The sequence below is a fragment of the Gossypium hirsutum genome, chromosome A08 (assembly GCF_007990345.1).
Source record: "Gossypium hirsutum isolate 1008001.06 chromosome A08, Gossypium_hirsutum_v2.1, whole genome shotgun sequence".
NCBI lineage: Eukaryota > Viridiplantae > Streptophyta > Magnoliopsida > Malvales > Malvaceae > Gossypium > Gossypium hirsutum.
The window spans coordinates 46,997,353-47,010,936 of record NC_053431.1 but is presented as its reverse complement, the minus strand read 5'-3'; the positions used below and the strand labels follow the sequence as shown (position 1 = coordinate 47,010,936).

At 29.4% G+C, this 13,584-nt stretch overlaps 1 protein-coding gene across 1 annotated transcript; it reads right to left on the bottom strand.

Annotated features, from left to right (window-relative positions):
- Nucleotides 1-1,768: 1,768 nt before the first annotated feature.
- On the bottom strand, nucleotides 1,769-3,539 carry LOC107946661 (tetraspanin-8). The gene is made up of 2 exons (XM_016881081.2): nucleotides 2,788-3,539; nucleotides 1,769-2,269 (listed from the first exon to the last, which is right to left on the bottom strand). Exons 1-2 carry the CDS (start codon nucleotides 3,295-3,297, stop codon nucleotides 1,961-1,963), a joined length of 819 nt encoding a protein of 272 aa, XP_016736570.1. The 5' UTR covers nucleotides 3,298-3,539; the 3' UTR covers nucleotides 1,769-1,960.
- Nucleotides 3,540-13,584: the final 10,045 nt, after the last annotated feature.

The following is a 13,584-nucleotide window of genomic DNA, read 5'->3' as shown; positions in this document are numbered from 1 at the left end:
TGCATATCATTCATGGGTAAATTTTTAAATATAAACCCTAGCTCAAAATATTGGTAGAAACAAGTAAACCGAGCTACGAGGATTTCAAAAATGTAAAGAACATTAAAAACGGGCATAGAAATCACTTACAATCAAGGCTTAAAAGTGTTGAAACCCTAGCTATGGTGGAGAGCAAAATTCAGCAGCAACTTATGGAGAAGATGATCATTTTTTTGTTATTTTTCCCATTTTATTTCATTTAATATCCAGATAACCAAAATGCCCTTCCTTACTAAACTTTAAAAAATTCCATCCATGTCCAATTTTTGTCCATAAACTTAAAAATTGGTCAAATTGCTATTTAAGACCTCCTAATTAATATTTCCAAGCAATTTCATACTAGAAACTTCTAGAATGCAAGTTTTGCAACTTATTCAATTTAGTCCCTAACTTCAAATTAAGCACTTATGCATAGAATTTCTTCACGAAATTTTCACACAATCATGCAATCATATCATAGACCTCAAAATAATTATAAAATAATTATTTCTATCTCGGATTTATGGTCCCAAAACCACTATTCCGATTAGGCCCTAATTCGGGATATCATAGAATTATAATTGTTACTTCTCTTATTAATATATCAATCATTTTATTAAAAAAAATCTTATGTAAAGCCTTTCTTTATTATATAAAAAATATATATGTTTTTGTGCCCAACATATATATTGGAATGATAAAAACTCAATATCGTTACACGATCAATTCAAGTTGAAATTTAACATAATATTAAGAGTAAAAAATAGAGTAATATTTAATACAATATAATTCATGCCAAACAAGTATTTAAGAAAAATTTTAACTATCCCTGTAACTTAATATTTAAACCCATTTTGAGAAAGAAAAAAAACACTTGAACCCGCAGTAAAGGTGTTCATGGCCGAACCGGGTCGGGTTCAGGTCGGGCTCAACTAAAAAATTATGCCTATTTATTGGGCTCGGGCTAGGTCGGGCCCAAAAAACGGGCCTAAAATTTTGCCCAAGCTCGACCCTGATAAAAATACTAAAACCCATTCCCCGCCTTGCCCGCCCGTATTATTTTTTTATATTATTTTTATATTATTTTTAAATATATATAATACATCAAAAATATTAAAAATATCAAAATAAATATTTCCCAACAAATTGAAAATAAATTTAAAAAAAATGTAGACTTAAATAACACTAAGATAAATGCAACTTAACAAGGAAATGTCTCTAAAATAATAAAAAAAATTAACAAATACCTTTAAAATAATAAGAAAATTAATAATAAAATAAGTTTTATACAATATTCAAATAATAACAACAAAATAATAACAACATAATAATAACATGGTAGCAAAATAGGGAGAAAACAATAAAAAAATAACATTCAAAAATAAAAGAAGTGCAGATTTTTGTCATTTGGTGAATTCGGGCTTGGCCGAGCCTAGGCTAAAAATACCTTACTCGAGACCCAGTCTATTTTTTAAACGGGTCTTATTTTTTTGTCCAAGCCCATTTTTCGGATCTATATTTTTACCCAAACCCTCTCACATTTCGGACGAGCCTTTGAACCGGGCCGGATAACCCGACCCATGAATACCTCTAACCCGCAATAATTCTATTTGGGTTCTTATTTAGGTCACCCACTCACCCACCTAGCTCTTCTTGCCCAACACTTCACTTAATGCCACAGGATATTTCAACATTAACTAGAGAGTAAATTTCAACATTAATTTAGGAGAAAATAATAAATAGAAATGAATAAGCATATAAACGATCAAATATATAATATCCAAAATCTGGAGGAGAAAAACAGCTATACAATAAAAGATCCAATATGTAAAGCATAGACACTAAAACACAATGCAGAAAACAATAGGAAGCAAATACAGCAGCCCAGACCCAACGTACGTGTACCCATATCCAAAATCGGAAACTAAGAACAAAGATTCGCTCAAGGTTTCCAGGTCTGCTGCTCATAATAATTGTCTCTCCTATTGTTCCTGAAAGCGCAGCAGCCAACAGAGTAGACAATAATGAGGAAGATGAGGAACACAATGTTGACAATCGCCACCTTCTTCCAAGAACTCCTCAGGTTGTCTATAAATCCAGCCTTGCATGACTGGCAGTCGAAGCATAGAGTATTCAAGTTGTTATTCCATAAATTGCAGTCGGAATTGTTGGATTCCGCACTCCCTCTGGTCCAGTTTGTCGGTCCAACATACGTGAATTGGCAGTCGTTTGATGGCTTACAGCAACCAGACTGCAATTATACATAAACAAAGAAGGATTAGAACCAAAACACCCTCCATGACAGAATTATATTTAAATTTTCGTAAGAAAAGTTAGGAGCCTTTTTTTCATCCAAAAGTTTCAACTAAATACAAGGGTTTAAAAAAGAAGAGAAAAAGTATTGATACCAGACAGCTTTATGCGTAATGCTTCAAATATTTCATAATTAAATAGTAACTTTATTGTATTTTAATTAAATTTCGTATTTTAATTTAATTTCTTTGACTAAACTGAAATAAAACAAATTTGAAATCCTCGCACAAATTTCAAAAATAAAGGACCAAAATTATTCAAATCGGTCTCTGGTTCAAATTCAAATTTTCAAGAAAAGGGAAGATTTTGAAAATTTACAGAATCGGAAATTAGATCCTCGAAACAAACCAATTGCTATGGATAAAATCAAGACGAGAAATAAAATCAATTAGACAAAGTAGAGAAAACTAAAACAAAAGCCCAGATCTCATAAATCCAGAAAAAAGAATAGCATACCTGAACGGCGGACAAATGCGTCTGGTAAAACTCCGAGGCAGAAGCATTCAGATACTTATCGCGGAAATCAGTACAGACTTTACTATCAGCCAAACAGCTCTTAATCTTATTCCAGTTCTTCTGGCTAGTGACTCTCTTCTGTAACCAGTTGGAGTAATCACCAAGTCGGTATTCCTTGTACCCTTTCCCAGACAAAGCTTCTCCAGCACCTTTATTCGTCACCGCGAAAGCAAAGATGGTGAAGACGATGCCGAGCACGATGAGGAGGAACATGACGACTAGGTAAAGCCAGAGTAGCCAAGTGACGCGACAGCACGCGCCGATTAGTCCCGCAAGTGAGACGAGCATGAGGAAGACTCCGATTACGATAACGGGCTTGTCCAAAAACCGTTCGCATTCCGTCACGCCTTCTCGACTAAGCCAGATGCCGGCTCCGAGGATGGGGATCGAGAGGAGGAAGGTTATGAAGTTGAGGATTCCAACAAGATTGTTGCTAAGGCGGAAGGCCATGGTTGCAAGCTTTGAGCTGGTTGTTTGGTTTTAGTTTGGAAGATGAGAGAGGTTAAGGAAAGACGAAAATTGAATTTGGGGAGAAAGAGGAATTGGGGAAGCGGGGATTTATAATTTTGGAGTATGAAGGGGAAAACTGGGGAGATAGAAATTGCAGAAGTTACCATGAAGGTTCCTCCCCCATTGTGTCGTGTGGTTTATTTGAGCCAGACTTACTGCAAATTTATTCTAACGCGCTTTACACGTTTTTTAAAGCCGGCGCGTGGAATTTATACTCATACGAAGATTTACGCTCGAATCTATGTTGTTTTACATTAGTCGATATTAAAGATTAAGTAGATATTAGTCTAGATAAGACTTAATAAATAAATTTTATTTTATGATATATTAATTTTTTATTTTATTTTATGTACCATTCAATTTATATTATATGAAATTAAAATATTAAAAATGTGTTTAATAGATTATATTTAGAAATTTTATCACTTAAGTACAGCGTAGAAATCATAAATATAGAATATAAAAGATGAAAATAATAAAGTGTGCATAATAAATTTAAAATGTATACAAATATATTAAAATAAAGCCTTTGTTAAATGATAAATTAAAGATTTTATTAATACAAATAGTTTGGGTTCAAATCTCGTTATATGTATGCTTTATTGATTTATTTAAATAAAAAGATTAAAATATCTTCAAACAATATAATTTTTTTAATTGCAAAAGGATATATCTATAATTTTTTTAATTGAATTGGTGATTCAGTTGAAAGTAACTCTAACTCAGCTAAGAGTTTAAATATTATAGATATAAATTAAATTAAATATTTTTATATATAATTGTTAAATAAATTTTTATTTTAATTAAAATAATGAATTTTGAAGCCGATAATAAATTGGACTTGGTTAAATACGTATTGGCCTAGTCGACCAATAAAAATCGGGCAATTTACTAAAAAAAAGCCCTTTTATATCATTATTTATCAAAATGGGCCTACTTTTTGAATATTTATCGGACGGGGTCATTTCCCCCAAAAGCGGATCCACATCAGCGCGAAGTTAGGGGACGTGTCAGTAAAACGCGTCCCTGGGAGAGCTTTTTGTCCACATCAGCACAAATCATGCGCTCGTGAACACACTTTGATGATGTGGCAAAAACGCTTCCCCAAAGACGCATTTTAGCCCTTGTTTAAATTTTCAAAAAGGTCATTTTTTAAAATATTATAAAAATAGACCAATTTTTTTAAAAATTTTACAAGAATAAGACTTAAAAAGGCTCAAAGTGATAACACCATTTTTTTTAAGGTATCACCAATTAATATGGAAACAAAACTTACAAAGCAAATCTTTATATAGACTCAAAGTCTCATTTCCTTTGTTTTCTTAAGCAATATGAGATATGAGATATGTGTATATATAGACTCATAAATAAGTTTGCAGCTTGTTCCTAAACAATGTGGGATTCCTTCATTTTTTAACTAACAACATGAGATTAAAAGCTACACTATATTTTATATTTTTTTACTTAGAGTTTAAATTTTTTACAGAAAGTTAACATTTGTTACATTATAAATAAAAAATTTAAACTCTATAAGTAAAAAAAATTATAAAATATAAAATGAGTATGGTAAAATATTAAAAATAAATATTTAAAAAATTACTAATAGTTGAATGATCATTTTGTAAGTTTTTATAATTTGATAGCCAAAAAATCATAGTTAAGTGACTACTAATGTAATTTAATCTAGATATAAAAATATGAAAAATAATTATTATATTTTATGTATATTATATATTTCTATAAAAAACTTATTTAACATAATTATATACTATTTTTAAATAGATTATCTATCTAGTCAAAATACATCTGAAATAAATTTATCAGCATTTATTAGGTGATGAAATTAAATTAAAATTAGAATTAAAAAAATTAATTAGTATAGCAAAATATTAAAAATAAGTAAATATTTAAAAAAGATATATCAATTTTTTAAAATTAAAAAAAATATTATTTGAGTGTCAAATACTCACCATTTATTTATTAAGCAAACATTCATAATATAAAATAGAAAATAAAATTAAAAAATTAAAAGTATAACTTCTAAATTTAAATAATGGAAAATTATTTTAAAAAATAGAATTGCATTGATATTAACTTCAAACATTTAAAGTCGAATAGAAAATTATTGCATGTATAAGTTTCATATGTGCAATTTGTTTTGTTTTTTTAATAGTTCTTTTGTTATGTTAACAATTCTAAAATGCAACAAGAATAAATATTTCAAAAGATAATTTATAATATGAGAAACTGTTAACAAAATATAAAAAAAGAAATTGTTTTGTAAAAAAATTATAAAATATAGTGTAGCATTTAGTCTCATGTTGTTAGTTAAAGAGGAAGGAATCCCACATTGTTTAGGAACAAGCTGCAAACCTATTCATGAGTCTATATATACACAAATCTCATATCCCACATTGCTTAAGCAAACAAGGGAAATGAGACTTTCAGTCTATATAAAGATTTGCTTTGTAAGTTTTATTTCCATATTAATTGGCAACGCCTTAAAAAAAGTGGTGTTATCACATTAAGTCTTGTTGAAGGTTTATTCTTGTAAAATTTAAAAAAAAAATTGGTCTATTTTTATAATATTTTAAAAAAATGACATTTTTTAAAAATTTAAACATGGGCTAAAACGAGTCTTTGGGGAGTGTTTTTGCCACATTAGCAAAGTGCGTCCATGAGGACGCGATTTGTGCTGATGTGGACAAAACGCTCCCCCAGGGACGCGTTTTGTTGACAGGTCCCCTGACTTTGTGCTGACGTGGACGTGCTTTCGGGGGAAATAGCTAGGCCCATTTCGATAAATAATGATATAAAATGACTTTTTTTAGTAAATTGCCCATAAAAATCTCTACTTAATATTTTAATAAAAATATATTAAAAAATATAATAACTCTTAAGATTTATTTATTAAATAAAAAATTAATTTTTAATATATTCAAAAAATATACTATCTCTTAAGACATACTTATTAAATGAACTTTAAATATCAAAATAATTTTATTCTTTATTAATTACTTAAAATTCTATTTATTCTTTTATTGTCATTCTTTTTCATCAAAGAATTTTTAATTAAAAATGATATATATTTATTAAAGAAATTATTTCAATTATTATTAAATTTAATTATAAATTGCATTAAATTGTAATATAAGCATATGTTAAAAAGAATATATGTTAAATTATAAATAATTATTTCTTCTTTTTCTTTTCTATTATTTCTTTTTAGTAATTTTTATAGAAATACATGTTAAATATCTTAAACTAAGTTTTAATTCAATTATATACTAGCTTTGAGATGAATCGATACTTTTATTTATATGCTTATATATTTTAATCAATATATTTTTAGTAGAATATTCTAAATAATAATAATTATTTATTTCAAATAAAAATTTTACTAAATTCATCCCAGCAATAATATATAATACGATTAAATATAAATTTAAAATACATGAACCACTACTAAATGAACCCATACTAAAATACATGAATATAAGATCAAAATACAAGATTAAAGCAGGGATAGAGGGATAAGATTTAAACCCATACTAAATAAACCATTACTCTATTAATATAAATATAAAAAAAATATTTATTCAATTAAAATCATGAATGATTTAATTTAAAAAACATGTGCAAAAATATGAGGTCAACGGTAGAAAGAAAATTTATAATACTAGTATTATATTACATTTCATGTAAGAAAACTAGATCAAACCTAGAATAGATTTGATCTTTCAACCTTTTCGTTTTCGCCAATACTGGAACCAGACCTTAATGATTGTTATGACGATATTTTACAGACTACTCTTTTAAGAAAAGTAATTTAGTGCAAATTCAAATAATAGAAGTAAAATTGACTAATTTGCTTTCAAGAAAAAAAAACTTTATTTTTAATTTTTTTTTTCAAAGAAGAGTTCGCTTTCATAGGAAAATATGAAATTACTATTATTAGTGAAAGTGACATTTATAAAATATTGTATTAAATTCAGGGTAAATTTAATACAATGTATAAATATTAAATATTATTTTTTAAAAACATAATTAAACTAAAATACTTTTAAAAAAATCAAATATTAAAAGTTAAATCTAATATTATACTTTTAAAATACAATGTATAAATATTAAATATTATTTTTTTTATAATTAAATTCTTTGTATATTTTTTAAAATAAAATTATTTATTTAGTTCTGTTAGTAAATTATTTTACTTTAACAAATTTTAATTAAATTAATGTGTTACATCACATCAAGTCACTAATTATGTTTATTTTCATTTTGATTGGAGTGGATGTTTCGATAATTATACTAAAATGTGTACACTTTTGAGCTGAGTATTATTCTTCTCATTTTCTTAAAAATAAATCATGTGTATAGTTTTTAGACTAATAAGATTAGTTTTTTTTATGCACAAATGGGTAATTATTCGGCTTTAGTATTATTAGTAAAAAATTAGGTGATGTGGTGATTTTCTCTTGAATTATTTTGGATTTAAGTTTATTGTGTTTTATATTAAATGAATATTAATTTTAAATAATTGGAAATGTATTATGTAATTGTTCCTGTAATTGTATTTGTAAATACTTACATAGAAAAAACATTTATATTAACGGCAAAGATATAGATAAATGTATATAAATTTATAATTTATAATTTATAATTATATTTATTATATTTTTAGTATATAGATTTATGCACAAATAATTGTGACTTGCTAAAATTATAATTATTTTTAAAAAATTATTTATCAAATTTAAATTCATATTGGTATGAGTTTTTTTATAAATAATATTTACATTTAAAAAAATAAATTTTAAAATTATACATAAATCTTATTCAATTTACAATATATAAACTTTAATTTTATGCAATTATATATATAATTTTTGAGTCTAGATAAATTTTCAAAAATAACTAATATTGTTACTATATAGATTTATACACAAATAACCGTGACTTCTTAAAATCATAATTATTATGATTGTTTTTGTTTTTTAAACTTATTTATCAAATTCAAATTCATATAATACAATTTTTTTATAAAATATACTTATTTTAAAAATTAGATAAATCTCAAAATTACACATAAATCTTTATTCAATTTGTAATATATAAACTTTAATTTTGTATAATTATATATATATAATTTTAAATAAGTTTTTAAAAATTACTAATATTCTTATTATATTAAAAAAATATGTATATTTATCCAACATAAAAGAATAATTGAATTTATTGTTTTTTAAATATTTTTATAATTCATCAAAATCAACAGTCAAATTCAAATTTTTATTATACCAAATCCAAATCTTGTAGTGTGATTTGTTTTTTTGGTGCAGTGTAATTTAAAAGTTCTCTCTTATTTTATTTTGTTAGTACTGAAATTCGATGCTTCAAAAATTTTAGAAAAACCAAGCATATGCCAAAGCTGCTATTATTGTTTTTTTTTCATTTGCAGACATGCAAGATGCAGCACATGCAACAATTTTTTTTCTTTTGGACGAAACAAGTACATCTTCTTACATTCGAGATGAGTTTAAACCCAATTTCAAATTTTAAAGATAATAACACTAAATCTAAAATTACTTTAAGATTTATCTTATTTTGATCATTCTAAATTATTTTTTTAATTTAATTACTCTAAATAAAATAATTATTTAAACTAATCACTGCCGTTAAAAATTTCATTAATCCACTTACGAATTACTAATGTGATCAATTGAATTATGACACGTGATATCATTTTTCTTTTAACTAAAGCTTAGGGATCTCTTTGTAATTATTCTAAAATCATTTTTTTTCCTTTTCTCTTCTCTGTCGTTATCTTGCCATTTCACCAACACCATTCAATGTTATACATGCCAATTTCTGGCCTTAAATGCTCTCCAAAACTTATTCATCCCCGAAAATGCTTCCATCACTATTTTGGCATACAACCGATAGCAATACTGCAGCCATACCCAGTCACCTCACAATGGACGTTTCCCAACAACAAGTTTGGACATTTGAATTTACAACACGTTCATCTTTTGGGCAGCAATTTTTTTTAACAGCTCTTCTCCTACCACGTCGTTCATTCTTTTCATTGATTCTACTAACACTTTCCTTCTTTGGGAGATCTTACATGAATTTAGCTGATGTTTACTCATGGTCATTCAAACATTAATACAAGTTTTCCAATAATAAAAAAATTCTCTTTACATGGTGTAGCCTCCCTTTGTAATGCTTTCTTCTCAATATTGCTAGCTTCCTTTGTATCATACCAAATAACCCCTTATGTTTCCCAAACTAAATTTCATCTTGCTCTTTCTAATCGTTTACTTGGGCTTTGTAATTGTGGTTATTACGGTAGGTCCATATTGGTGGGTCCCTCAAACCTCAATGTCGATTTAGCTGGTTAATTAGTTCCCGTATCTCTTGTACCAGAGTCTTATTCGCTTTTTAGTATCAAGGGTGAAGGTCTGCAGATACCGTGTATAATTGAGGAGATGTTGGTGGAGTGGCAAGATTACAACAGAGAGAAGGGAATGAAAGAAAAAATTTGAATTAATTATAGAGATTGTAACAGTCCGATTTTGGGGTTAGTCAGAATAGTGGTCTCGGGACCACAAATTCGAAATTAGAGAAATTATTTTATTATTATTTTGATATTATAGCATGTTTTTAAGAGTGCATGAAAATTTTGGTGAAGTAATTTTAGCGTTTGTGAGCTTAATTGCGTAAAAAAGACTAAATTGCATAAAGTGAAAAAGTCCTAATTTGATAGCTAAAGGTGTCAAATAGCTAGAGAATAAATATTGAGGGTCTTTAAAGGGCAATTAGACCCTATTGTGATAGCTTGGCCGGCCATGCTGATAAAAGTGTTGAAAAGTCAACATTAGGTAAATTTTGATGACATAAGGTGCATTATGATAATACCTAAGCCTAGCTATCAACTTTTTCTTTCATTCTCTCTTCACTTCCACCAATTTTTCAGCCATTGTTAAGGTTTTGAGCTTCAAAAATTTCAGCAACTTATTCCTTTCACAAGTAAGTGATTTTCATACCCTTTGTTGATTATTTTTGCATTTTTGAGACCCTTGAAGCATAAGCTTTCAAATGAGGGTACTATTTTACAAAATGATTAAGAGTTTAGGGTTTTTCCATGAAAGGATTTGTAATTTTTTTTCTAAGTTTTTATGGAAGAAAATGAGTCTTGGGTGTCTTATAAACAACTTTTGTGAAAGAATTTTTCATGAAAACACCTAAAAGGACCATTTTGCATAAGTTATAAAATAGATGTTAAATATGTGAAATAGTAGAAATTTGGAGTTGCTATAAGATTAAAAAGGGTTCGGTTAGGCTTTAGATACGGAGAAATTCGATAAAAATCGAATTTCGAACCTAGGGGTAAAATGGTCATTTTGTCAAAGTCTAGGGGCAAATTGATCATTTTGCCAAAGTATAAATTATTGAATGCTTAGATCGATAAAATGACTAAATAAGTACATTTTGTTATTATAGATCAAGAATTACCGAATCCGAACCTAGACCGGGGGAAAGCCAAGCAATTAGACTAAATCGACTAGTCACCTACTTTTTGTAATCCGAGGTAAGTTGTATATAAATAATACAACTGCGTTGTTATTATGTGTGTTTGAATTATTATAGCATGAATTGCTTGATTGTGGAATTGAGAATGTTTAATGATAAATGAAATAGTAGAATTTCCGTTTGAACCTTAGGAACTAAATCGGATATTCATGTCTTGACATTTGGATCACTTGAGTGAGCTAGTGTAAGACATGTCTGGGACATGCATCAGTCACAATATGAGAGCCAGTGTAAGACCATGTCTGGGATATGGCATCGGCATTGAGAAGAGTGCTAGTATAAGACATGTCTGTGACATGCATCGGCCTTGAGATGTAAGCCAGTGTAAGACATGTCTGGGACATGCATCGGCTATGAAATGTGTCATTATAAGACTATGTCTGGGATATGGCATCGACACCTTACCCCGTGTTTGAGGCTTATAGAATATCTGATAGTGTTCTAAATGGTTCAACGGTGAAGGTTATGATTTCTACTTAAGGAGGAAAGTATAATCGTGTTGTGAGTGGTACAGGTACCTATTTGGTATGTACAAAATGTGAGCCTCATTATATGCTATATGATGTGTATTGAATATCGATGAGTAAGTTTTTCTTATGCCCACTTGCATGATATGAGCTTATTGATAAATAGTAAAGTTATGTTGTATATTTATTTATATGCAACTTACTAAGCTTTATGCTTACTCCCTCTCCTTTTCTATTTCCTTATAGTGCCGCCTATCTAGCTTAAGGACCAACGGAAGTCAGAGATATTGATCACGCTATCAATCAAAGCATTCAGTATAGTTTGATTTATATTTTTGATTATGGCATGTATAGGGATTTAGACTTGTGTTTTGTGTTATTATTAATTTGGCCAAATGTGTTGGTTAGGGATAAATCTCTCATTTTGTATTAAACCTCAAATGATGGCTAAAATTTATTTTGATTTGTATTCAAAGATGTTAATTTCCTAGATGAGTATAATGCACAAATGAAATGTTGTGTATTGTGGCTGATTTGGTTGCATGAGATAATTTTATCTTGGTTGTGGTTGCTATTGTGTAGATTGTGTAAGTAAGGGTGGCAAATAGGCTTGGTAAATAGTCTTATATTGTCTATACGAGTGGACAGACGGGCGTGTGTCTAGGCCGTGTATGACACACGGTCTGCCCCATGAGCTTGTGGTCCGGCCGTGTGTCCCCTGCACGTAAAAATTTCAAGTCAGTGTGAATGATAGTAAACATACGGGCAGAGACACGGTCGTGTGTCTCATCCGTGTGAGGGACACGGCCTAGCACACGGGCGTGTGTCTTGGCCGTGTGTCATTTTAGGGTTGCTGACGTCAGAAACAGAATGTCCATGTTTTTGCACATGGGGGTGTCATGGCCATGTGGAGGACACGGGCGTGTCATGGCCGTGTGAAGAACACAGGCCAGGCACACGGGCGTGTACCAGACCGTGTGAAAACCCCTATAGGTGTGCATTCAGAATAAATTTCACACGAGTGGAGGACACGGGCGTGTCCCTATATTGCTTAGGTCGTGTGAGCCACACGGGCCATCAACACGACCACGTTGAAATGGCCACACGGGCGTGTGCCATGTCTCAAAGACAAATTTTCTATAGATGGTTTAAGGGCCGGGTTGATCTCGAATAGTTTCCAATGGTCAATTAGAGGCTCGTAGGCCCATAACAAGAAGTTTAAAAGTAGAAATTGAAAAAGTTTTTAAATTGGACCAGTCTGGGTGACTTGTGAACGTTTGGGTGCATGAGATCGACTAGGTAATGCCTCATATTACACTCTGGCGTGGATTACGGGTATGGGGTGTTACAAAGATCCCTAAACTTTAGTCAAAAGTTCAAAAAAAAAAGTTATATGTTGTCATTCAATTAGTTAATATGTCACGTTAACAATTCATTAGTAGATTAACGAAATTTTTAACAGTAGTGACTAGTTCGAATAATTATCTTATTTAGAGTGATTAAATTGAGAAAAAAATTTTGGAGTGACCAAAATAGGACAAACCCTATATAAGAGTGACCTTGGGTGTGGTTTACCCTAACAATAAACTTGAAATTCAGATAGATAATTAAGGTAAACTACATCATTAGCCACTAAACTATGGGTAAGTTTTGGTTTTGGTCATTTAACTAAAAATGTTCAATTTGGTCACTGAACTATTAAAAAATTTTCATTTAAGTCACAGGGCTATTAAAATCGATGCTATATGGTTTTCTTTGTTTGCACTGTCTGCACTAATCGAAAACTCTCTTTCTCTTTCTCCTTCTCTTCTATAGTTCAGTTTTTTTTTCATAAAATAACTTTTGGACGTCACGAATTTGCAATCTAAAATTCAAACATTTTTTTCATTTCGAATACTGACCTTTAGATCAACTTGGACCTAAGGTGTGTTCTTTTACTCGTTGATGGGTACTAATACGTCGTACCATTTGCTAAATCGTCGCTTGGAGCTCGCTGGCAGAACTTTTTTCTTAGAAAAAAACCATAGCATCTTAGTGACTTAAATGAAAACTTTCAAATAGTTAAGTGACTAAATTATAATTTTTTTTAGTTAAGTAACCAAAATGAAAACTTACCCATAGTTTAGTGACCAATGGTGTAGTTTACCCAAATAATTATCATTAG